Raw genomic sequence first — 26421 nt, forward strand, 5'->3', positions numbered from 1 at the left:
AGAGAAATCACGACAGGCAGAAGTTTAGGAGAAAATGAGTGACACTAAGCAGAGACACATAAACACATGCTCGTTTGTGCTTCCTCGCTCCTTCCATCTGGGTGCACTGACGCCAAGTTTCTCACTTACTCATTGATTCACTAAAGAGTCAGCAGTTGTGGGCAAAGCCATCTTTTGCAACCAAAGGACAGTCACCAAACAATCTACCACTGGAGTGAGCACAGTGTTGTGAAGCCCTTAGACCAGATAAATTAATAAGGCGTGCAGTCCACACCTAGTGGCTTCTATTTTTAAAACAAAAAGCCACTTATAATGCATACTATCACAAGTTATGTATTGAAAAGAAGGTTGCTATACTGTAAGGCATAGGTCATTAATAAACAACTGCAGAAATTCTAATTAAAAGTCACTTTGTTGTTGTTGTTTTTTACGTGGAATGCGAAGATTTCTCTTTTAACCCCAGAGAACCAATGGGGTCAGAGCCGACCCCATTGGTTTTCTAGGGAAACCATGGGGTAAAATTTGACCCCATGGGTTCTCCAGGGTTAAAAATCATGCAGACGTCAAAGCCCGGTGAAGGTGTGGATTGTAAAACATGCAGGTTATTCATGTTACAGACAAAGGAACTACATATTTTGAAGGCAAAGAGGGAGTTGCCTTTTGTCCAGTCTCCCTTGCCTCACCTTACCTCCACCTCTGTTGGGGTTAGAAGGGTTTTTCCTTCCCACAGTCGCCACATGCTTTTTTGGGGGAGGGTGTGGAGGGATGATGTGATTGTTGTAGGGCATGGCCTGGAGGCCTTATGTTTGACAGCTTTCATGTTTGATAGCTATTCACAGCTTTTTCCTGCAAAAAGAAGGCCTTCACCATAGCCAATAATACTACACCAAAGGAAAGAAGTATTAGATAAACAAATAAATTACAGAGATTTGATGGTTTTTCCTGTTTTTGTTTGTTTGTTTTTGTAAAAGAATTCTCTCAGTTGACACAAATCATCAATTTTACAATTGCAGGACAGTCTCCACAGTGAGCTAACAGAATTTTGTTTTATATAATTTTACACATTTATTTCTTACAATTGAAGCCCAGAGCAGCATTTCTTTCAAATGTAGAAAACCGTTATTTTTGACATTACACCTCCTTTTATGTATTAAAGTACCTCAAACTTCTTTATACTTATAGAAAGGGGAGCTACACTGCTCTGGCCTACTTAAGATCATGTATGTGCCTCACAATAAAGCGCTTTGAGGTGACAGTTGTTGTGATTTGGCGCTGTGTAAATAAAGCTTAACTGAACTAAAATAAAATGATAACATACAACACGTAGACCCCAATGTTTAACTCTCACCTTGACTCTTCATTCGGTGTTTGAGGCGTATGTGTACGTCAACCTGGAGTATGTCAACCCCGCCCCGATTTTATCCTCGATTGCGATTGGCTGAGATGGACGTCAGTCACTCCTTCCCCCCCTCAGCGGCCCCTCCTCACCCGCGACACTCTGGCAGTAAAACGAGGCTGCTGGCTGCTTGCTACTACCGGGAGAAGATGCACTAGCTTTCCCCACGGAAACGTAAGCATGTCTTTTTGAATTATTATTATTATTTTCGCTTTCTCTCGAGTGAATTTATTCGTGTGTTTTTTTCTATAGTTGTTTAGCTTCCGCTGGCATTAAGCGCTGGGCAGCGTTCTCGTGGCGGCTGTCGGTGAGTGTTTCGGTGCTCACGTTAAAAGTATCGCTTTCGATAGAATTATTAATGGGCACCTCCAGACATCAGGTTCTTAATAGACGTGTAAGGATCGACTTATAGCGGGTATTTTTATAGGGGTGTTTCGAGCGCATGGGATATCTTGGTAATTTTTGTTTACCCTGACAACTTTGTGTTGCTGTGCTGGCAGCAGGAGCCGAGCATTGCCTTTTGGTGCACTTAGACGGGACACCTGTGGTTCCCACTTCCCATGGAGTCCTGTCCTCATGAATGCATGCTTCGTGTAACCAATCCGCACTGGCTGCTTCTCTGACATCAGTGTCATCAAAATATGTATTTATTCATTTACTTTATTCAGCTTGATTATATCCGATATTTACATTGTAGTGAAGCTGAGATTTAATCCATGGTTTAATAAAATCTTTTATTTATTTGATAACTTTAATTGAACCAACACTGGATATTACACATACTTTTCAAAAAAACAAAAAACAACACCCCCCCAAACCCGACATAAACCTCTTTTTCATATTAAAAACAACCTGGCCAAATAACCTGGCAATTATTTAATAATGAAAATAATTGTTGTTTACTCACCATAATTCATGACCCTCTTTCGTTTTTACTGTAGAACAACTAGACCATGCACCATCTAGCCCAGACAAGATGATTTTAAGCACGAGTGACGATGGCTGAGCCATTCACAGTTTGGCTGTGGGTACACAGTGCCAGAGCAACATTCAAGCTAATGTAAACACAACCACAGCCCTGAAGGTTTTTGTTAACATGTCTAACATCAGGTTTGTTCTGATGGTTTTTTTTACGTTGATCTGTTTTTTCACATGAATTTTGTGCTTGCTGAATATTCAATGGTAGCACGATGAAGAGCTGAAATACTGAAATTGATAAAAATGGTTGATTCATTTTTTTTTAAATAATACTTTATGCTTTATATTGTAAGTTAAAGACCCTACAACATTAGAAACAAACCCCAACAATCAGACAACCCCCTATGAGCAAGCACTTGGTGACAGCGTTGGAAAAACTCCTCTTTAACAGGAATAATCTTCCAGCAGAACCAGGTTTAGGGAGGGACAGCCTGCTGTGATGGGTTGGGGGTGAGAGGAAGAGAGAACTACATATTTTGATTGTTGTTGTAACATAATAGATTAATGGTAATGGTACATGTAATTTTATCTTGCTGATAAAATAAAAAAATATCTGTCAACAAGGCTAATATATCAGCCAGTACCGATATGTGATCATTGGTTATTGTTATTTTAAGCATCGATATTGACCCACATTTAGAGAGTATATGAACAGAAAAACCTCTAAATGATTTACTTTCAGTGGCTGTTTGGCAAAACTGCTGGGCAGATGACTTATTTGAAAAGTTCATAATTTATCAGATTCATGAATGTTTTCAAACCAGTTTATTAGCACAAATGCCAGCTTTTCTAACTTAAGGTTAGTTGGGCAAAACACAGCATTTAAAAATGGCACCCTGTTCGTTGGGGAATTTGGGATGTTTCTGGCATTTAGAGATCTAATCTGTTAATCTCAGAAATAGCCGGCTGGTTAATGCATAAAAATAGTAATTCCTCAGGCCCTAGGCAGAGTATTAGCAGCAAGAGAGTGTCCATAAATGCGGCAATCTGTTTTCAAACCCATTTGTTGGCATGCGTCTGCCTTGGTGAAGTGCCCTTGTGCAAGATATTAATTTCCCACTACAAGTGATTCTGTTCCAGTCTGCTCTCCTGGCACAGGATCTCAGGCCAGAGGATTATTGCTCTAAGGGAGTCGGTTTTAAGTCTGTCAATCAGCTGATTCCTGTCCAGCTAAAATGTTAGGTTTTTTTGTCCCTGCTGCAACATTTTGGGTGCAAACATCTAGCCAGGCCTACGTGACTCGCTGAGTTATCTCTGTGTCACTTTCTCCTTTCTGTAACACCCACTTTAAAGCTGGTAAATACAGAAGACTCTTGTTAGACTAACACACCAAGTGGTTGGTCTGAGAATAGCCCACCTGTGGTTATATGAAGTTAAAGGATCTTATGTCTTACTTCCATGCCAGCCAGCTGGTCAGCACAGAGACTAGTGTGAAATCTTTTTCTGCTTTTAACACCACATGTTCTATAAATAGTTTGGTGTTTTATGTCCCTCAGATTTTTCATAAAGAATCAACAAACTTTATTCTTGGCTTTGCCTCTTTTTTTTTTTTTGTATCCATAGCAACCAGTGATTGAAGCAGCAACACAAAGTGTCTCTTGTCTCAGCAGGAAGCAGACAGAGAGACATCTTTTGTGATGTAGCCTTTATAAATACACTGGTCAGGAATCTAAGTGCATGCTGTTTAGCTGCACATGAGAAATAATCAGTGACTGCTGAGTGACATATTGGGGCTGCTATGTGTATCTTTGATCACTCGCTCATACCCACATGTGTTTTTTGTTTTTTCTCTAACGGCACAAAGAAAATGGGCACTGTATTTCTTTCAGTGCTATCAGTCATGCACACTTGATGTCAAAGGTCAGATAAACTGTGCTGCTGCCACCATCTGATCACACCGTGTGCTGTCACACATGGGTTTATTTTTGTCACAGAATTTGGGGTATTGATGTCTGAAATGGCTAGATGAAACCTGCAAAAAGTGAAAATCTTTCTGTTTGGTAATAACAGGATCATGCACTGCTTCAACCCAGTGATTCTGACCAGTAATTCGTCATTGCTTTGTGAGTCAGTCAGGTAAAAATGGAGAGCAGATATGAAAATGATGTGGACTGTTGGGTTTTTTGCAGTCCTGTTGTTGCAAGAGTTTGTGGTTGAAAGCAGATGGATTGGCTGGTAAGTCATGGTCTGTGTGTTTGCCATGCCAGAACTGGAAACTCCAGCCTTACAATTTCTCAGGCTTCAGCCTGAAACCAGTGAGCAATCACTGTGTTGCCTGTAGTCATGTTCAAATTAAAAGAGAGGACATTCCTGTGGTCTTCATATTATGGCTGTAAAAGCATACTTGGAATTCTTCAGGAATACTTTGAATGAACACAAGCGTTGTAATCTTGTGGGCATCTGGTGAGTCTTGAATGGGAAAAGCATAGGCTGCATATCAAAGATGAACGTAGCTTTCGGGTCTGAAAAATCAAGCCGATGGAGATGTCTTAAACTTGGATTTTATTTAATGTCCATTAGGAGGCGATTCTTCTGGTTTCAGAAAGAAGTCTTATTCTGTAAAAGTGTATATGACCCTCAGCTCTCCTGAGCCATGCACTGGAAAGTTCAACATACCCACAGGATCTTCCCATTATCTGAATTCAATTACCAGGTCATGGTCATTTGCTAAATTCAAAGTGTACTGGCAGCAGAGTTGCCAAGGAAAGGAATTTGAAAGTATGCAATGGGGAAAAATATGAACACATTAAACACACAATACAAATTGAAAGCAACACAGCGGTATGTGAGAGGAAGAGTGCTGCAGTGTTACAAAATGTTTGTGGTTTAAAAAAATATTTTTTAGCCTATTTGAAGTCAAGAAAGACAGAATAAATAATAAATGATAACGCTTTAAGTTGTAATCAGGCCTTTAAACTGTGATCTTTGTAAGCACGTTCTTACTCAGTTTATGGTCTCAGTCATTAGTTTCAGGTTGTATTGAATGCACCATTCACCTTCTGTAATGTCTGTCCCCCATTAGAGTATAAAAAGGATGATAAGTCCTCTCCCTCAGTGCCCTCTGCAGGTTTCATAATAAGACTTCACTAATCAGTGGGTAACTTGACCTTGACTGCATCTATCTTTTAGGTAAAGTCTGTGAAAATGGCTACAAGAAGAATAATCCGCTCTTGTATTTACACGTCTGACTTTTGTCTGTTGAATCTGTGTGTGTGTGTGCTCAACTAAAAGCTGCTTTAAAGTCCAGTCTTGAAGTTTAGGGGATAAACTGTTGTCATTCTGGGCCTTGTAGGTACTTTTTACTGAAGTGCAGTGTGCAGAAAATCCACAATATGACAAACGAAGAACATATCAGAGTTATATTCATTTATTGTTGTTAGCCCAAGCAGCTCTTGCGCTGCTCAGTGTCTAGAGTCTAAACACATTTTCCATTTGCGTTTGTTTCATCTCTTCACAAAATGACAAATTCTTACCCACAGGGAAAAAAAAGAGTCCCTTTTACATCTCCTTTAAACCTTTTATTCCCCCATTAAGCCCTTGTGACTCAGCAGCGTTGGCCCTTACCATGAGAATGACCTGTTTCCATCTTGTGAGATCACTTACAAGGTGTTGGGCCATTAATGATTGACTCACATTACATAAGACTGAAGGTAAAACCCCAGCACTTCTAGTCTTACAGTGCAGAGGCCTTGGTGAGATACAGTCCTACGGTAATCAGTCAGCTGAGCTAAGTAGAGCACCCGGTGGGGTGTTCAGGGACTCGTCTCATAGAAGCCAGAAAGGCCTCCGTAGCTGATAAACTAATGCACAGCAATTGCTGTGGTTTTGCTCTGAGAAATGTGAGTTTCTGCTGACATATATGAAAGGAAAACAAAATGACAGGAATGGGAGGGAGGCAATGTTAACCATGTTTGTTCAAGTGGTACTTGATAATTCTTCATTCATAATCGCCACATATTTTGCATGTAGCTTTTCAGAGAGCCTCAGATGTTGTAAACTTACTGTTGAGGCCCTGAGCTCCTACATTATATGTAAATGCAATGTTGTATGATTGCATTAATCTTTTGTTGTTTACACTACATACAGGTGTATTTACATCGCTGTGATATGCTGTTGAGCTGTGCAGTAAATTCATAACATATTTCTGTGAAGCTTCTAATGCAGCTCAAGATGCCAGACATGTCGCAGCCTGAAAATTGCAAACAGAACAGCTTGATGAGCTAAACTGAGCTCCCTGAGTTTATAATCTGAGGGCTGCTCAGATATGTTGTCTGACCCTTTAGCCTGTGCAGTAGCTGTGAAGTAAGTGGGCCGTCCATGTGCTTCATTCTGCTTTTAGCCGTGTGTTTACTGTCGCTAGCCTTGTGTTTTGGTGTGCCGGGGGTATCGAAGCGCGGTGCGGTGCGCATTCTTTCCTGTTGATGACTCACGTCCTGAGCATGGGACTGACTGCAAGCAAGGGGAACCACAGACTACACACACGCTCATAAACCACCAGAGCTTTCTCAGTTTGCAGCTAGCAGCAAATCCAAACAATTACACCCATTTGCATACATTCGGTCACACGCAAACCTCAGAGGCATTCCCTTTCCTCTCACATGCACAGTGTACTTCCACAGAAAGAGAGGGCTGTGCAAAAAGGGAGTGCCATTAACGCACAGATACAAGCACAGCAAGGTTGGAGCATGCCATTTGAGGTGAGGAGACGAATGAATGTTGCATCACATGGAGCGTTGGTGTGTACATTTAAGGCATCAGGAAAAACTCCTTAAACCTGTCATGCAAAACTAGGTCTCCTTTTTATTTATTTTGTTTTACAATTACTAGATTGGAGACATAGTGGCTGTGAAAAATATTCAGTCACCAGTCCAAATCCTTGAATTCAGGTCTTCCAATCATGTCCTTTCCCACGGGTGTATAAAATCAAGCACCGAGGCACGCAGACTGCTTCTACAAATATTTGTGAAAGAGCGGGTCGCTCTCAGGAGCTCATTCCAGCGTGGTACCGTGATAGGATGCCACTTGCGAAATTTCCTCACTACTAAATATTCCACAGCCAACTTTTAGTGCAAGGTCCAGAAAGATATGGATGAGCGAGTTTCTTGTGGAAGAACTTGCCTGGCCTGGACTTGATTGACCTCGACCTGATAGAACACCTTTGGAATGAAACTGCGAGCCAGGCCTTCTCGTCCAACATCATAAATGCGCTTCTGGAAGAATACTCTGAAATACCCATAAACGCTCCAACACCTTGGAAAGCCTTCCCAGAAGAGCTGAAGCTGTTATAGCTGCAAAGGATGAGCTGACATAATATTAAACCCTGTAGATTAAGAATGGGATGTCACTGAAGTTCACAAGCGAGTGAAGGCAGATGAGGGAGTAGCTTTGTGTCATTGACACATTTATTTATACTCTTACCTTCCCTTGAAGCCAACTTCACATGGAAACATTGGAAACATTGTCAGGCTTCTGTGCTCAGAGCTACTGCTGTGTGCCACAAATGAGTTTATTAAGGATATCCACTCTCAGTGACATCATACAGAACCAAGAGAAAAACCTCCTAAAATTTAGGGTTTAGAGCAGTTTAAACAAATGTTTGGCTGAAACTGATGTCATACACTATACAGGATACTTAGACCTGTTGGCCAACAGTGTTTGGGGGTACTGTAATCACATTACATTTTCAGTAACGCAGTAATGTAACACATTAATTACATTACAGTTACAATTATGCTATTACTTGTGTCAGTTCTTCAGTTGTCCAGGCGGATAGAAAAAAAAAACATCAATCAAACAATCGTGTTTTTCTTCCTGTGCACTTGTGCTACAAGCAGCTGATTTCAGTTTGTATGCGGGAGGAGGAAAACAGTGGAGCGGTACTGTGGTAAAGCTGTTGAGGAGTGGAGACGTGAACATTACTTTTATTTTTACTGCACAAAAGGACGAGAGGCTGATGGTAAAGTGGAAACTGCGTCCATGACAAAAACGACTGCATTGTACTGCTAACACTGCTTCAGCTTTTATCTTTGTGCTGTTGACTTTTGTTCAAAACTAAAAGAGAGCTCATATGTGTGTCCACCTTAGGATAGGTTAGAGTTTGTGTTGGCGTGTGAGACTGTAGCCTATAGGCTTATATTGTTTACAGGTGCTGGTGTGTTTCAGGGCATTTTTACAGACTAATAAGAAAATAATTCCTCTGTGATGAGCAATTAGATAATGTGCTGTAGGGCTGCACGATATTAGGAAAACCTGCGATGCGCGATAACTGTGATCAATATCGCGATAACGATATGACTTGCGATAAAATAAATAACAAAAAAAACAAAAAAAACAAATACATAATTTCCGTTTTACTGCAACAGTTTTATTTAAAGAAAGCTGCTGTATTAGCAATGTAACAACAAAGTGCACTTTAACATAACTTAAATTATACTGAAAATTATCTCAATGCAGTTGTTCATTCAGTTGTTCACTCACCAAGTAGTTATGATGCAAGTTGAAACTGGAGAGGAAACTTTACTGTAGTGCTTGCGTAGTCTTCAGTTTGGCTCAGTTCAAACATGACGGTCTTGCGGCATGTTTCGTACATTTGTGGAATGGCGACATGGGAAAAGTAGTTTTGTGAGGGGGTGTGGTATCTCTGGTCCACTTTCTGTATCAGACTGGTGAAGCCCTCTCTGCTAACTGTATTTATAGGCATCATGTCTTTGTCAAAAAATGTGTAATGGCCTCTGTTATTTCTTTGTACTGCTTCGACGTTTTCTCATAAGGAGTTCCACTTGAAAAACTCGGATACAGAGTCGGCTGTTGGACTGCTGTGCTCTTTGGCTTAACATTAGCAACATTAGCTAGCCCCGTCTTTCTGGAACTCTTCAAACAGTTCTCTGTGGTTGTATTGAAGATGATGGTGGAGATTAGTCATGTTTCCTCTGGTGGTTGCCACGAGTGTTCGGCAAGTTTTGCAGAGTACCTGTGTTTGGAGAACGTCGTCTTTATCAAATCCAAAGTACCTCCAAATAAGCGAGGTACTATTTATTTATTTATTTATTTATTTATTTATTTATTTATTTTAAATTCATAGTCAGTAGCGTTCTCGTCATGTGTCTCGCTCTCAGCCATTACAACTCTGACTTGTTGCTGCAGCGTTGTTCGCTCCCAACCTGCGTAGGAGGCGGGCCTCTAATCCATTTGATTGGTTAATGCCGTGAAGGGCTCTATTTGACTGGTCAAATGTGTAAAGGGGTTTCTTTGATTGGTAAATTCTTTAAAGCATGTGTGTAAACGTTTCAAGGTATCCAATTATCGCAGTTTATGCCGTCTTTTGCGATGGGCCCATCGCACAGGCTGATATCGCGATGACAATAAATTTTCGATTTATTGTGCAGGCCTAATGTACTGCATTACTTTTAAGACGTAATGTGTGACTTTTAAGAGGAGAACATGGAAAGCGATGTACCTCTGTTCTCATGATTATCTGCTCATTTTACACACTTCTTGAACAGTGGGCTTTGGTTATAACACTTGTGTTCTACTTTGACTCATTTATACAGGGAGTGCAGAATTATTAGGCAAATGAGTATTTTGTCCACATCATCCTCTTCATGCATGTTGTCTTACTCCAAGCTGTATAGGCTCGAAAGCCTAATAACTATGCAAAATAACTGCCCATGAACTGAGAAAAGTCAAGCGTGCAGCTGCCAAGATGCCACTTGCCACCAGTTTGGCCATATTTCAGAGCTGCAACATCACTGGAGTGCCCAAAAGCACAAGGTGTGCAATACTCAGAGACATGGCCAAGGTAAGAAAGGTTGAAAGACGACCACCACTGAACAAGACACACAAGCTGAAACGTCAAGACTGGGCCAAGAAATATCTCAAGACTGATTTTTCTAAGGTTTTATGGACTGATGAAATGAGAGTGAGTCTTGATGGGCCAGATGGATGGGCCCGTGGCTGGATTGGTAAAGGGCAGAGAGCTCCAGTCCGACTCAGACGCCAGCAAGGTGGAGGTGGAGTACTGGTTTGGGCTGGTATCATCAAAGATGAGCTTGTGGGGCCTTTTCAGGTTGAGGATGAAGTCAAGCTCAACTCCCAGTCCTACTGCCAGTTTCTGGAAGACACCTTCTTCAAGCAGTGGTACAGGAAGAAGTCTGCATCCTTCAAGAAAAACATGATTTTTATGCAGGACAATGCTCCATCACACGCGTCCAAGTACTCCACAGCGTGGCTGGCAAGCAAGGGTATAAAAGAAGAAAAACTAATGACATGGCCACCTTGTTCACCTGGTCTGAACCCCATTGAGAACCTGTGGTCCATCGTCAAATGTGAGATTTACAAGGAGGGAAAACAGTACACCTCTCTGAACAGTGTCTGGGAGGCTGTGGTTGCTGCTGCACGCAATGTTGATGGTGAACAGATCAAAACACTGACAGAAACCATGGATGGCAGGCTTTTGAGTGTCCTTGCAAAGCAAGGTGGCTATATTGGTCACTGATTTGTTTTTGTTTTGTTTTTGAATGTCAGAAATGTATATTTGTGAATGTGGAGATGTTATATTGGTTTCACTGGTAAAAATAAATAATTGAAATGGGTATATATTTGTTTTTTGTTAAGTTGCCTAATAATTATGCACAGTAATAGTCACCTGCACACACAGATATCCCCCTAAAATAGCTAAAACTAAAAACAAACTACAAACTACTTCCAAAAACATTCAGCTTTGATATTAATGAGTTTTTTGGTTCATTGAGAACATGGTTGTTGTTCAATAATAAAATTATTCCTCAAAAATACAACTTGCCTAATAATTCTGCACTCCCTGTATTTGACTTTGTATGTGTAAAGCTCATTGCGTCTGATTCCATGTGAATTCATTTATATTGAGCTCATGGAAATGACTGTATTTGGATATTTATGGCTAGCTTCCTTTAAACACATCTACTTTGGACTTTAGGAATTTCAGAGGCAGACAGACGCACAGTGAGTCAGTGATTCTTCTGTTTTTATCTCGTCCTGATTATGGATGCTGCGTGTTGCTGTTGTGTTTAAAATAAACCTGTGTTGCTCTCACATGTTGTTTTTTTTAAACCTACCTTCTCCGTTCTCTGCAGTGCTGGATGTTGCAGTGGCCTTCAAAGGTCAGCGTGATGCTCCTGGCTGCTCGTCTGTGATCTCTGTTGCCACGGTTTCCAGAGATACAAGACAGCGGTAGGTGGAGGATTAGTCGAGGCGCAAAAAGATGACATCAACATCACCCACTCACAGTGACAGCAGCGGCTCCTCTAAACATGACGGCAGCCAGGTGTGTGTAACATCTGTATGTGTTACTATTGTGTGATGTTTAATTTGTTAAATTCTAATAACATCACGCACTGTGGTGCCCATCAGGCTATAAAACGTGAGAAATTATTAATGTGTTTCTGTGTGTCCATTGTCTCACTGTCAAACAGTTGAAAGTGATTCACTTATTCATGGTTGTTCACTGTGACCAAATTTTAATTGTTCCTACAAATGCGTGCCACATTCGTCAGGCGGAACAATAACTGCAGCCATAGTGTTTCTGCTGTGATAGTGAAATGTATACACACAACACAGTCATTCACTGTCTGTCTCATGCTTCGTTGCCCTGTTGTCCTGCAGGATAACTGGGAGATTGTGGAAGGGCTCAGGGGGGTTCCTGCCAGCATGCAGGAGCCTGAGAAGCAGGGAGGCTTCCTGCTCAAGAGAAGGAAGTGGCCCATGAAGGGCTGGCATAAGGTGAGGGCCTCTGCTGGCTTCTTAACGCATCAGACTGCAGCACTGCTTGTTGTTACAGGAGACTCTTAAACCCTTCTGCTACTGCTGTTGATCCTTTATTTAAGAGTCTTAGACTAAAAATGTTAGTTGTAGTGCAGCATTTTATGTAATCTTTCTATGATGCATACTAGTATGATGCTAGTGCTAGTATCCTGATTTGTTGTCTGTACCTCAGGCTGTTTCCACATTTCCTCCTCCTCCACTTTTTTAGCTCTCTGTATTTCCTCCTTTCCATTCTTTTGACTCCCAGCTGATTACACTGTAAACCTGACTCATCCCCCTCCCCTTCTGATCTCAGTGAGTGTAATCATACTTGGAAACTTTTTCCTTGCGACATGATGGAACAGCCCCTTTAACAGAGCATAGTTTACCTGATAAAGAGGCCTTGAGCTCTGTCAGCGCACTCTTTTATTTAGCTTTCTTATTTGTAAAATGCAGCGTTCCCATAAACTGCTTATGTCAATATATGATGATTATCTTTAATCATTTGGGTCACTTATCTCACTTCAGTAATAAAATTTAAATGTCAGGTTCAAGAGAATTGAAAGGGACTGTTGTGCAAATCTCCACAGTCTGCATTGTGTTTAATGGTTTATATACGCAGTAATTAATAGACCATGGCACGTCTGTAAATAAATACAAATTAATTTATCTTCTTCCAACATAGAGATACTTTTTGTTGGAGAAAGGCATCATGAGATATGCAAAGCGGGAAAGCGATGTAAGTATTGTTTTATGACTCCATCTGTCTCTCTTCTGTATATACAAACTTATGCACAAGTTAAATGCCAAGTGAAAAGTGTTTTATTTATTTATTGCACAGATTAGTAAGGGGAAACTACATGGCTGCATAGATGTTGGTCTCTCTGTAATGTCAATCAAGAAAAAAGCCATGTGCATTGATCTGGATACGGAAGACAACATCTACCACCTAAAGGTAACTCTTGAGACATTTAGTTACATTCCCCGTTATTTTTCTTACTGCTGTTTGAGATGTATCCTCACTAGCAAGGGCCTCAACCTCGGCAGGTCTTCTCTTTGATTTCCTTTGTGTGTTTCATAGAAAGACACCCGCAGGAGCTTTTGTTCTTCAAGTTTGCCTCAAGCTAATTTGACTTTGTGGCTTCCAGGTGAAGTCGCCGGAGCTGTTTGAGGAGTGGGTGTCAAAGCTGCGTCATCACCGTCTGTTTCGGCAGAATGAAATAAGCATGTATCCCCACGAGAAGCATCTCTTCCACCCCCATGCGACATCCTCTCCCTCTCTTAATGAATCGCTTAGGAAAGTAAGTTGCCCCAGTCCTCTTGTGTAAGGAAAAAAAAACATCCTTGGGGATGTGTTGTGCAAATTGTGTATCATCCTTTGTCATTCATCTCAAATAGAGGGCGACTCTTACCAAGCAGGCGTCAATCCACCAGTCTAAGATAAACTCCTGGCTCCACTCCTCAGACGACATGGACAAGTGCTGTAAAGGTCGGTTTGTTTGTTTCTGTCTTCTTTCTTATTTCTTACCTATCACAGCATGTCTTGGTGCAGTTAATCTTTTATTTCTGTGCCTACAACTTTGATCTAATAATACCTTCTCTTTTTTTTTTCTTTTTCAGACTTGGAGGACTGTGAGTCGTATCTGCTGGAACTGAACCTGCTGCTGAAGAGCATGGAGGTCCTGCACCGCACATACTCAGCTCCAGTCATCAGTGGACTACAAGTGAGCACAGGCACTTGGATTAAGCTGCCATTAGTGGTTCTTTATAATAATCAATGTGTTTCCCATATAATTAAAGTCAATAATACAAAAGCAACTTAGTTACCATGCTGGTGGGGAACATAGACAGGAAGTGGTGGGTCTAAGTTGTTAGTAGCCACTGAAGTTTCACAGTAAAAGTTGGTGTTTGCCTACAGGTGGATAAATAACATATTAAAAAATGCTTCTTTTTATTGCTAAATGTATTTACAAGTTTATGTTTGGGAAATGTAGTTAAAGCTGTTTGCTGTAGTGTCCACCTGCTTTTCAAAGAGATTAGTAAGACAAACTGTTATGTTAATAATACAGGCTTTCCACCAGAAATGTTAGAGCTGGTAGTTGGCAAGGGTGTGGAGGAGGATACAGTAAATTCATTGCATTGTCTTTTAAAAAAAACAAAAAACTGCGGAGGGTCACATTAGGCAAGATGGGATGCTGGGATGGGAAAACACTGGTGGAAACCCTGATCTTGGAATTCTTCTAATGTTGTTACAACCTCAAAATATGTCTGTGGTGCCACAGGCAGCTACTTATGAGATCCCCAAAAAGGAGAAGAGGCCGAGGAGGTGGCGGTCCAAAAACAATGGCAAAGACACAAAAGCCACGCTACAGGTTCACGCCCTGCTTCTTATTTTTTTCCTCTGCTGCTTATGCTTTGATATAGTTCAGTCATTAAATGGTGGGAAAGAAGGGAATGTAATGTCTCACTTTTGTCTGTATTTGACTGCCAGGTTCCAAGCTGTATCTCCTCCCAGCCCCAGTCCCAGTCCTATCGCCTTCATGCCTCCAATCCAAATCTCTCCACCGCTGAGTCAAACACCCAAGAAGTCTGTCCTGAATCCCCAGAATCACCTGCAGATGCTTCACATCTGCAAAAGGACTTCTGCCAACTAGCCAACAGCAGTGAGTCCTTTCCTGGTTTACTGTAGATTTAAAAATATGCTTTTTTTGTGTGTTCACTGCCATACGACAAAATTGTTTCCATGACAACTCAGTATTTGCTGTGTCCCTGCTTATTTTCCCGTCTCTGACATTTGCCTTTCTCCAGTCCACGTCAAACTGAAGTCAGCATTTAGTTCCCTGGTGGCAGAGAGAGACAGGCTGAGACACACTATTGACCTGCAGCCCACCCAGCCTGCGCATGTTGTCGGTCTAAAGACCGCCTATGCCTCAGTGAGTGACACCGGGTCAAATTCTATGGTCCTGTGGAATTACACCACAAATACTCACAATACCTGACAAGTGGTCTGATTATACTCACCTGGTGTCTTTTTATCCAATTCAGGATTCTGTAGATGCCCCACAGTCCTTGGTGCACCAGGTCTCCAGTGAGAGCAAAGGATCAGAGTCCTTAACGGAGTTCTTTGACGCTCAGGAGTACCTCCTGTCCTCTTCCTCTTCTGAGAACGAGGTCAGACATCATCTGCAAGATCAACTGCATCTCCATGTTCAAAACGCAATAAATGATCAGCTGATTCATTCCAACGTTGTTCCCACACAAAAAGTTTGGCATGTCCAAAATATTAGTTAGTTAGTTTTTGTTGAATATTTAGCCACGTTTAACATAATCGGACACCATTATAACCATTTATATATGACAGAGAAATCGTAGGTCTGCTTTTGTTCCATAACACACACATTATGGAAATGACTTGAAAAACACACACAGATTAAACAGTTTCTGTGTAGAGATTTAAAAAATAATTATAGTGTAAAACTAAAAACACACGCAAAAAAAATCAGCAACACTGTTTTTGTTACATGGTTGGTTTTTCTAAAACTTAAAGTCAGGGTAGAGGGAGGTGTAGAAGTGTAGATTTCTCTCAACCAGTTGAATGAATAATCAAAGACAATTCTGCAAATGGGATTTAAAAAAATGACTGCCTAACTGAGCTTTACTAACATGTCACTCCTAAAATGTTCTCCTCTATCCCGATGATGCAGAGGCTTTCTAGATCTGTGTGCTTTTGTCCTTTGATTCAGTATCCTGCTGGCTCCCTGACCTTTCATCATTGATTTCCTATCTCAAGGTGTCTGACGATGACTCGTATATAAGTGATGTCAGTGACAGTGTTTCCGTGGATACCTACAGCAACGCTGGGGGGAGTGAGAGGCACAACTCCGGTAAGTAATAAGGCAACAAGCTGTGCATCTGTGAGAAGTCATTGTGACACCCACTGTGTATGAAAAGCTGAATCCTAATCTGAAATTTGTAGTTCAAATCATCGTCATAATGTAGTGAGGAGGAGAGGAGAGAGGTACAACAGTGAGTGTCTACAGCCATCTGTACAACACGGTGGAGGCCCTGTCGTGGTTTAGGGACTAATTTTGGGCCCAGAAGTGCTGGCGATGTAATAACATCTGCAAAAATTATACTGTGTAAATAAGGAAAGGACCTCTAGGGACATTTTCCGTGACGTAACAGCATCAAATAAATTATTGATGCCTAGTAACAGTAAGATTTCATACTGATATTTTATTGATATGGATACTGACATTTGTTATGCTTTGAAAATGTGACCTATGTTGCATTCGTGTGGACAATTTTCAGTACATCCTTAACCAGTTTGGAGCTAATACAATCACTAAGTATCAGTGAAATAAATCTTTGGCTCCAAAAATGTGTTGAAAATCGGCACAGACTCCCAGACATGTTTACAAACTCAGTGCAGCGTTGTTTAATGCAGTGTGTGACCGGCATGAAAGCTGTGGTTTTTAATCTTTTCACAAACAGAAGGAACGACATTCCTGCAATCAAATCATTCAGTCCCAAATGCAGTTTTCCATTTTTATTAGTTTCCCCATTTGCACCAAACTCAGCCTTGTAGGTCGTCTTCTTGGTGTCCTCCACAAGTTCGTGTATACACTTGGAATCTGCATACATAATCATATTAACATATAAACAAAACAAAAAAACACTCCTCCCATGCAAACATCAGTGTTCACTTATGTCTTTTAAAGCCATGCATATTAATCTGTCTCTTACGACATCGTATTTCTTCTGTAGTGAGCAGCGTGGTGACGCTGGCTCGTCGACGCTCCACTCTGCCCTCTCCCTGTCCCGCCAACAGCGTGAGCCTGTGGAACATCCTGAGAAACAACATAGGCAAGGACTTGTCCAAGGTGGCCATGCCCGTGCACCTCAATGAGCCACTCAACACTCTGCAGAAGCTGTGTGAGGAGCTGGAGTACAGCGAACTCCTGGACACTGCTAATCAGACTCAAGACCCCTACCAGCGCATGGTGAGTGGGAAATATTTTACATGTGGACTACAAACCGGCACATGCAAAACATTCAAATTAGCATGTTCTAATTTTCCTGAGACACTTTTGAAAGTCATATTCACAGAGTTATTTTTACAAGAGTTTGAGGTTCAGATCCTCTGACAGGCATATTAATAACACACCTAGCAGACATAAGCTCTGTGCTCTTCCTCAGGAAGCTAATGTGATGTTTGTTTTGTATAATGTGTACTTTTTCTGGAGCCGTCAATAAATATTTAATTACAAGGAAGTCACTCACATAAAACATAAAACGATACAAACTGTGGTGTATTACCTTTAACACAAATTCATATTTAAAATAGGGTCATGTATGAATGCACACACACACAGATTTTGCCTCTGTTAGTTTCTTCTCCGACAAATTCCTATACACAGTTTTATCTTCATAGTCTGGGATGTGAATTTTTTGCAGAAACCAATTACAGGCTCATTCCATGGAAGATAGTGAGTGCTTCCTGCCTGAGCCCACCCTGCTCACAGCTTTTTGTTTTTTTTCTTTTGTAGTGAAACAATGAATTTGAATTTGACCTTCATACTATGAAAATTATTGGACTTTCAGGCCCTCAAGTATGTAAAGGTCGGCTGAAATTTGACAACTTCTGCTTTATCTTGTTTCATTAAAACTGCAACCAAATCAGGTCTTGTATCAGAGTGCAATGTAAAAAGGAGAGCAGCTACCCATCCCATACAGGGATATGACCCATGCAAAAACTCACCTTTGAAGTTGGTTGTAGGTACAAAGATGTTCTGACGGGAAACAAAAATATTATTTTACTTCTTAGTGTGGGTTTGAAATTGATTGAGCTCCAGTGTATGAGGGGGCTCAAGCTTTCCCCGTGGCTGACTCTGAGGGTGTTTTTGACATATTTATTTTTTGAATAGAATGACAGAGTGGGAACATCTTACTGTTCTTGTTTGGAACCAAGTGTCATTCACTGAGCCATCCCTTTCTTCCTTCCTTGTGCAGGTGTATGTTGCTACATTTGCAATATCTTCATATGCATCCACCTACTACCGAGCAGGAAGCAAACCCTTTAACCCCGTCCTGGGAGAGACGTACGAGTGCGACAGGCCTGATAAGGGCTTCAGGTTTATAGCTGAGCAGGTAGAAGTCACAAAGTTTACACATTCTCTTCAGACTGCACACAGCTGCTTTGTCATCTCTAAGTTAATGCAACTGTCAAATTATTTGTGACAACTTCATTAGATTCTGTTTACAAAAAGTGGAGGGGAACATATGAATGCCACTTTCTTTATGACTCTTTTCACAAAACTAGCCTAGTAGTAGCAACAAATGTAGGGCAGTGAAATGGTGCCCTGCGGTGATCTGATGCTTTATTGGTTGTATAGCTAGCAAAGAATTAACTTTCAACTTACAGACCCAACCTTTTCATAAAGGACCTCATTATTGTTTTCTTTTTCTCCCCACTTTCCAGGTGAGTCATCACCCGCCTGTGTCAGCATGTCATGCTGATTCAAAGAACTTCACCTTTTGGCAAGGTGAGCCCCGCAGGGATTATTTGGAATAAACACCCCACATCCACCCTCTTGTCTGCCTGGGCTTCTTGCAGATTACACCAGAGCTCCCACACCTTGTTCCTGTGTGTTTGCTGCATGCTGTAGATTTTACATGTAGCAGAAACTAGTGTCTTAGCCGATCTAAATAACCTCATTTGACCATCATCTTGTACCTTCCTATCATGTGATAATTAACTGCTTAGCATCATTGCTCTCTATAAAATGACTCTATTGATTATACTAATATAGCTTGTGGAAGCTCTGATGCATTCTGGCGCGTTGTTAAAAAATAACTGAGCAGCCTTGGGTAGTCAGAGAAGCTACAGATTGTTCCCTTAATGCTCTATTGTTCTCTCCAGATGTTCGATGGAAAAATAAATTCTGGGGAAAATCCATGGAAATCGTTCCCATGGGAACCACCCGTGTCACACTACCTGCGTAGGTTCTTTACTTTTTTCTATTTTGTTGTGGATGTGTAATGAGTGCAAGCTAAATGGTGCATTGTGTGTATATGTGTGTGTTTTCTGCAGGTTTGGGGACCATTATGAATGGAACAAGGTGACATCCTGCATCCATAACATCCTGAGTGGCCAGCGTTGGATCGAACACTACGGCGAGATGGCGATCAAAAACATCAACAGCAATGTCTGCCAGTGCAAAATTACATTTGTTAAGGTTAGTACACAAAGATGCTGTGTGTAAGCCACCAATATTAGAGTAAACTTTCCCCCCCTTACTGTTTGTAATATTATTTTGCTAAATACATGTGATTCTCTGTCATGCTGTTGTTATTAGTAATTTTAACATGTTATTTTTTTTTTTTTATAAGCTCCCTTATCATCTGAGCAGGCTCGTAAAAATGATCCACGCTTGTTATAAAATTACTGCTCATTCAAATGTCCATTTCTTGCACATAAAGCCATAATAGCAGTAGTAAGCCAAATTCCTTCAACGCTAGAAGCTTAAACAGCACCATCTACTGGACAAAAAAGAAGCTGACCTGTAAAAAAAAAAAAATGTCAGAAAAAGTAACAATGCTGCAGTTTCTTTTAAATTTAAGAGGATTCATTTAGGATTTAGTGCATAGTTTGTATGATACAAATAATGTCTGCTTTTGTATGGTGTAATGTATATGTATCGTGTCCTTCTTTTTAAAATGAAATATAAATATTTCCTTTTTAGGCAAGAACATGGAGCTCTACAGTGAATGAGATAGAGGGTGTGGTTACAGATTCAGATGGAAAAGTGGTGCACTCCATATTTGGAAAATGGAACGAAGCAGTGTTTCAAGGGAAGCCACCGTCTGCCACGTGTATCTGGAGAGCAAGTAAGTGAGGAGTCGCTGGAAGTGTCGGTCACACTGTCTTGCACCGCTTCAGTCAAAGCGCACAACTGACCTGAACATGATATTAGAGCTGCTTGTTTTTATGTCTGTCTGTGTTTAGATCCAATGCCAGTGGACCAAGAACAGTACTACGGCTTCACCCAGTTTGCGGTGGAGTTAAATGAGCTGGACCTTGCTTTAAGACCTCTGCTGCCCCCATCGGACACGCGCTTCAGGCCGGACCAGAGGTTGCCACTCTTTGTCTCTCATTCCTGTGTACACACTGTAACATTGAGAATCTCAGTTTGTTTTCTTAGTCCTGATTACAATAAACAACAAAAACAGATGGTCTTATACAATAGATAAATTCAAAGCTGTAAAATCTGACCATTTGGTTCCATGAGCTTCTGGGCCAAGTCTGGCTTTGCCCATGTGGTGTGAAGCAGCACAAGGCAGAGGTATGAACATAACCATAGCAACAGCTATACTAGTCTAGATCCAGAAAGATGAAGAGTATTGTGTATGTCCTTGCTTGTAGAGAGAGATTGTCCTTTAAACATAGACTGTATATAGAACATGAAATCATCCATTAATTACCGAGGCGTCGTCTTCAGGTCTCACGTTGACTATTTTGGCTGTCAACAACTTGGTGTTTTGAAACTGGATGTGATGCACTATATTGCCAAAAGTATTCACTCACCCATCACCAAGCACAGTACAAATCATCAGATAGAGTAACTGGACTCTAGGGCAGTGGAGACGTGATCTCTGCATTGATGAATCATACTTCTGTCTCTGACAGTCTGATGGATGAGTCTAGGTCTGGTGGTTGCCTGGAGAAACTGACTGCATTGTGTCAAGTTTGGTGGAGGGGGGCTTATGGTATGGGGGTTGTTTTTCGGGCATTGAGCTCAGCCCCTCATTTCCAGTCAAAGGAACTCTTAATGCTTCAGCATACCGAGATATTCTGGACAATTTCATGCTGCCAACTTTGTGGGAACAGTTTGTTTATGACCCCTTCCTGTTCCAACATGACTGCACACCAGTGCACAAACCAAGTTCATAAAGACGGTGATGAGCGAGTTTGGTGTGGAAGAACTTGACTGGACGGTACAGTCCTGACCTCAACTCGATAGAACACCTGTAGGATGAATTAGAGCAGAGACCGTGAGCCCGGCCTTCCAACATCTGGGCTCACAAATGCGCTTTTGTAAGAATTCCCATAAACACTCCTAAACCTTGTAGAAAGCCTTCCCAGAAGAGTTGAACCTGTTATAGTTGCAAAGGTGGGCTAGCATTAAATTAAACCCTGCGGATTAAGAAGTTCATATGTTCATACATCGGTGTGTGTGGTTTTGGATCTGAGAGTTAACTCAGATGAGTTCAATATGTCAGGATCACCTCAGCTGGCCTCCACTGTTTGATAAATATATCTTGTTGAATTCTCAGAGACTATGTTATTTATTCTTGACCTAGCTGTGGCTGTAATACGTTGGTGGGTCAAGTTTGAGCCACTTAAAAGTGATACACAATTTCTTTAAAGGAATTATTCCTCTCTTCCTTCACTGCCCTCTGGTATTTTTGTGTGCCTTTAATATCTCATACCAACATATTGTAGGTATGGTTACCAGCATGTGGCTGACATTTTCCCCAACATTTGTTTGCTTGTGTTAAGCTAATTTTTGCCACGATTACTAGTGTCTGGAGTTGGCTATCATGTGTACTCCTGCACATATTTCTTCCTGCCTATCCTCTGGTGTCTATTTATTTCAGCTTCCCATCTTGTTTTTATCTGGACTGTATTGTTCAAATTTAACTGAGAACGTACATTAAGTTTTGCATATTTAGTATTGTATACAATAGGTTTTGAAGAAGTTTGTGTTAAGGAGTTTCTGTTTACTTTATCCTCCTTTTTCACTCTTACCATAATCAACAAAAACAACAACATATTGTATTCTCTAAGATTGGAAACCAGAGATCTTGAGTATAAACACATTAGCAGATTGTTCACAGACAAATGAGTCCGAGAAACGTTTTCTTCTATATAGATTTGCCCCCTGCTGGCCATTACAAAGAATGCACATTGCCTTTTAAAAATGCATTTGCTTTACTTTTCAGACCAGGAAGTTGTGTTCATCTTTTATGTACAGTCTAATATTTTAAATGTATAGTAAGTTTTTTTTTTAATTACTTGTTCAAAAGATATATTCCTACTGTCCTAGAATAGTTGAATAACTCTATAAGTATAATAGCTCTATAAGAAGGGACATGTTTCAGTGAGTCAACATAAATACATAAATCTTTGTTCTTTCATTTGAATTTGAGTAACTAGAAAATGTTTTATTAACATGAATCCAGCAGGTTTACAAAGTTGTGTAACAGCTATCCAGTGATTAACTACCAACATTATGTTATTAAGTGACATCATTCAGAAGTTAATATTGTTACAGCGGCATCAAGTCACTTCCGAAACTGCACGAAAGCTGGAGTTTTTCTTTTTTGTGGAGGTTGGGAATGGCACTGACAGACAGCAGGAACAAATCTGCACTGATCCCCACCCTGACTGTGTTTCTGTATATTTATTCCAGGCTGCTGGAAGAGGGGAATGTAGATGGAGCTGAGGAGCAGAAGCAGAGAATAGAGCAGCTCCAGAGGGAGAGGAGGAAAGTGCTGCAGGACAACAACATGACACACCAGCCACGCTTTTTCAAGTATGCTCTTTTCCTTGTCTGTAAGGTCTTTGTGTGCAGTGTTTGTGTGTGTTTGTTTGTTTGTTTGTTTGTTTGTTTGGTTGGTTGTTTTTTTTCCCAACATAATCCTGGGCTTGTTGTAACTCAAATTACAGATGAGGGTAAAATTATTAGCTCCTGTATGAAATTTAAAGTTTTTATCATAATGTTCCTTTTAGCAGAGCAAATGATTTTCAACATGCATTTCTAAATGCACTAGTTTTCTGTTTGCACCCAATAAAATAATTATTTCAGGAAAAAACAAAAAATACAAGGGTCAAAATGATCAATCCCCTGAAAAACTGAACGTTTTATTAAGCTATAGCACAAACAAAGCTTAGAGCATTTCAGAGTTAACCTAATTTTGATTTTGACTTTATCTTTCAGCCTACACACAGAATAAAAACTTCAGTAAGGGTTTGAGCGGTCACTTGAGAAAGCATCAGGTCAAAAACAAAAGAAATCAGTTTAGACTTTAACCCTTTACAGCCGATCGGAGCGGGCACGCTCTGTTTTGCGTAACTATTTTTAAATCCCGGTAGCTCTGCAACCAAGTAAGCTAGCGCAATAATTTTTTTTGCATATGAAACCGGAGGAGTTGTACTTACATCTTATGCCATCAGCTTGTCCTCGGTCACAGTTTCCTTCCACATATAGCTTTGCAAAAACTGCATAAAAATCACTTGCAGCAACAAAAACATGATATTCCAGAAACACGCTTCGCCGATCCATCAGCTGTTTGTAACACTTCCTACTCCATCAGCGCGAACTATCACATGACCGCATGACCTGCCCGAAACCGGAAGTGACGTCATTTTGCGGAAATGTAGTTTTTTACGATCGAGGCCTTATGAGCTTGTGTTTTACTTGTTATGTGTTTTAAAAAGTTATGTTTGACTTTATGACTTTCTGTGTCGTTTCTGGGATGCTTAAGACTCATATTGCACTGCTGGAAATAGTTTATTTTGATGCATATGCTGTTATTTTGCAAATTTGCACTATAATATTTATTTTTGTTTTTCCTGCAGTATATAAAAATTGGTGTATTTCAAAAATAAAACTATGAAGACACTCAAAATAAATTTCCTGTGGTGGGAAACTAGTTTGTGTAACTTTTTTGTATTTACAGTTTTGAGGGATAAGCCTCTTAAATTTCTCTAACTAGAAATATATGTTAAAAAAACAAAAACGATTTTCAATTTTTTTGTAGTTTATTGCACTTTTTTGCAATTTATGTAATTACTATGCACCTAATGCAGACATATTATTAAAGTTTGGGCTATAATGGTTGTATTGATGTATAGCAACTTGAAATGCTCCCAAAAATGGCTCCACAGCATGTAAAAATATAATATAAGCTCTGGTGAACTTGGTTCTATGGTAGGTCTTAAAGGGTTAAAGAATTGTTGCTGCTCACAAAGCAAAGTAATCACAGTGTTTCCAAGTGTCAAGAACTGTAGTGAGAAGTATCAAGAAATTCAAATGGAGCCACAAAGTACAGAACTAACCTGGCAGAGGTAGAAAGCAAAAGACTCAAACTAGTGAGAGATCTAAAGAGCCTGGAACTGCCAAGACACTAATGAATGATTTAATCAAGTTGGGAATTGTAGTCTCAAGGAAGACAATCGCTAGAATCCTGCCAAATCCTGGCCAAAGAAACTGTTTATATTTGGAGAACATAGGGAGAGGTGTACAGCCCAAAGAACTGTGTCCCCACAGTGAAACACGTTGGTGTGAATATTATACTGCGGGGACGCTTCTGGAACAGAGAATCTCATCAAGGTGGAAGGAATCATGAAGAAGATAATGTGAAGATAATGAAAGAAAACCTCAGCGGCACAATTATGTCTGAGTCATCACTTTGTCTTCCAACACAACAATGACCCAAAACATGGGTTGCTCCCGGTGAAGACGTACCTCCAGAAGACCAAAGTGAATGTCATTAACAGACCTGCACGATGCCCTGGAAATCTGTGGGGTGATTTGAGACCAAGGTCTGTGCCAGAAGACCATCAAATCTAGAGGCGCTTAAAGGTTTGCCAAAGGAAAAATGGGCTGATGATGCTCAGGAGACGTGAGTGAAACTAGCTGAAAACTACAAGAAATTACTGCAGGCTGTTATCCAGCAAAAGGATACACTGTTACTATAACTGACTAAAAAATGTTTTTTGTGTGCAAAGTAACGTAATGTAAGCATCCAAATAAAACCAGGATGTTTGGAGAAATGCTTTATAATATTTGGGAAATGTTCACAGGGGAGCTAATTTTTCTATCTTCATCTGTAGTTCCTATTTGTAATTTTGTGGTGCGTCGGTCAGTATCTGTCAGTCATACTAATTCATGATCATTTGTGTTTTGCTGACAGGAAGTCTAAGGATGACACTTGGGTGAGCAACAACACGTACTGGGAGATGCGCAGAGATCCCGGATTCAGCAAAATGGACTTCCCTGTGCTGTGGTGAACTTTGGATTTAACCAAACGTCTGCAGTCGACTTATTATTAAGAGGGAAGTATGAAACTGAACTGAGGGCAGACTCAAAGTGTCCTGACCTGCCTGTGTAATGTTCCATGTCAGTGTAACCTGGATCCACACTTCCTGCTTCCTCTTTTAGAACTGAGCACAACCTATAGAACTTTTATTGGTGTGTTTTGGTTTTTTGTATTCTTTTTTTTCCAATGGTTCTTCCTAGGCTTTCACTCCTGTAACTGTAATTTACATGTAAGCGTAGACTAAAGGTGCATATCTGTATGTTTCACTGTATCTCTGCTTTTACCAAAGTGCCTTTTCATTGCAGTGCTGCATTCAAGGAGCTGCTGTAGCAGTTTTGCACTTTTATTCAGACTAAAAATGTTTTAATGATATCAGTATGATTCTTAGCTGGAGAGAAAATGATGGTCAGGGGCTGATGGGAACTTGTGCAGATGTTTGTTTTTTTTTTTTTTTATCTTGCTCATGTGCTCCATCGAGTTAACATCGTGACTCGAAGAATTTCTTATTATTCCAGCTGATGCCCGATTAGAGATTCTTGTGATAAACAGGAGTCCGTATGCTGCCTTGTTATAATCAATCCTGTCATGGGATCCTGTGCACAATTTTTTTATTGAGGAAATGGCAATGACACTCCATGTTGAAAGAAGATTAACTCTACAAGGGATGGACAAGTAATGGTGTCTCACTGGTTCTTGTTTGCCTCACTGCCAGTCTCTTCAAATGGTCATCAAAAAAATGCCCCCTCATTGAAATAAACTTGGCACATAAAGTAAAGAAGCGTGTGTTTGGTTGATTATTTCTTTGTTGCAACAAATGCTTCTTGGCAATAAATCTTACACAGTGGGAGAGTCTGTTTATTTCCACTTAAATTTGTAAGGAAAATGCATGAGCAGCAGAGTTGAGTACGTGAATTACACCCCTGAAAGGCTTCTCTACCAATGCCAAAGTTTTTAGCTTAGCTTTTTCTGCTTTTTACTCTTATTTTGTGTCATTTATTTGATTTGATAAATAAAGTCTGAAGAAACAAGACATGCTGACAATTTAATATTTATATATTTGATAAACAGGGGGCTTATTAGCATGCGGAAGAATCGTACACAGCCACAACAGCCTACGACCTCCTCCTGCTGGTCAGCAGCTTGGTCACACACTGCATTGGGCT

At 40.5% G+C, this 26421-nt stretch overlaps 1 protein-coding gene across 2 annotated transcripts; it reads left to right on the forward strand.

Moving 5' to 3' along the window:
• The first annotated feature begins 1444 nt into the window (after positions 1-1444).
• Positions 1445-26033, forward strand: LOC113014677 (oxysterol-binding protein-related protein 3-like). Of its 2 annotated transcripts, XM_026156352.2 has the most exons (22): positions 1445-1570; positions 11485-11675; positions 12014-12130; positions 12837-12890; positions 12993-13106; positions 13300-13452; positions 13550-13640; positions 13772-13875; positions 14434-14523; positions 14643-14814; positions 14960-15084; positions 15197-15322; positions 15942-16035; positions 16919-17154; positions 18164-18301; positions 18633-18696; positions 19074-19152; positions 19245-19389; positions 19897-20041; positions 20160-20286; positions 22627-22749; positions 25133-26033. In XM_026156352.2, the coding sequence occupies exons 2-22, from the start codon at positions 11613-11615 to the stop codon at positions 25227-25229; spliced, it is 2457 nt and encodes an 818-aa protein (XP_026012137.1). In that variant the 5' UTR covers positions 1445-1570; positions 11485-11612; the 3' UTR covers positions 25230-26033. The 2 variants fall into 2 exon arrangements, with proteins under 2 accessions (XP_026012137.1, XP_080152577.1); XM_080296451.1 differs by lacking the exon at positions 14434-14523.
• Positions 26034-26421: the final 388 nt, after the last annotated feature.

Source organism: Astatotilapia calliptera, chromosome 22 (assembly GCF_964374335.1).
Source record: "Astatotilapia calliptera chromosome 22, fAstCal68.1, whole genome shotgun sequence".
Taxonomy (NCBI): Eukaryota; Metazoa; Chordata; class Actinopteri; order Cichliformes; family Cichlidae; genus Astatotilapia; species Astatotilapia calliptera.

Coding starts and splice junctions, on each gene's coding strand:
- LOC113014677 (XM_026156352.2), top strand. CDS start 11,613: ATGACATCAACATCACCCACTCACAGTGACAGCAGCGGCTCCTCTAAA. Junction 17,155..18,163: donor AAGACCCCTACCAGCGCATG/GTGAGTGGGAAA, acceptor TTCCTTGTGCAG/GTGTATGTTGCTACATTTGC. Junction 18,697..19,073: donor GAACTTCACCTTTTGGCAAG/GTGAGCCCCGCA, acceptor TGTTCTCTCCAG/ATGTTCGATGGAAAAATAAA.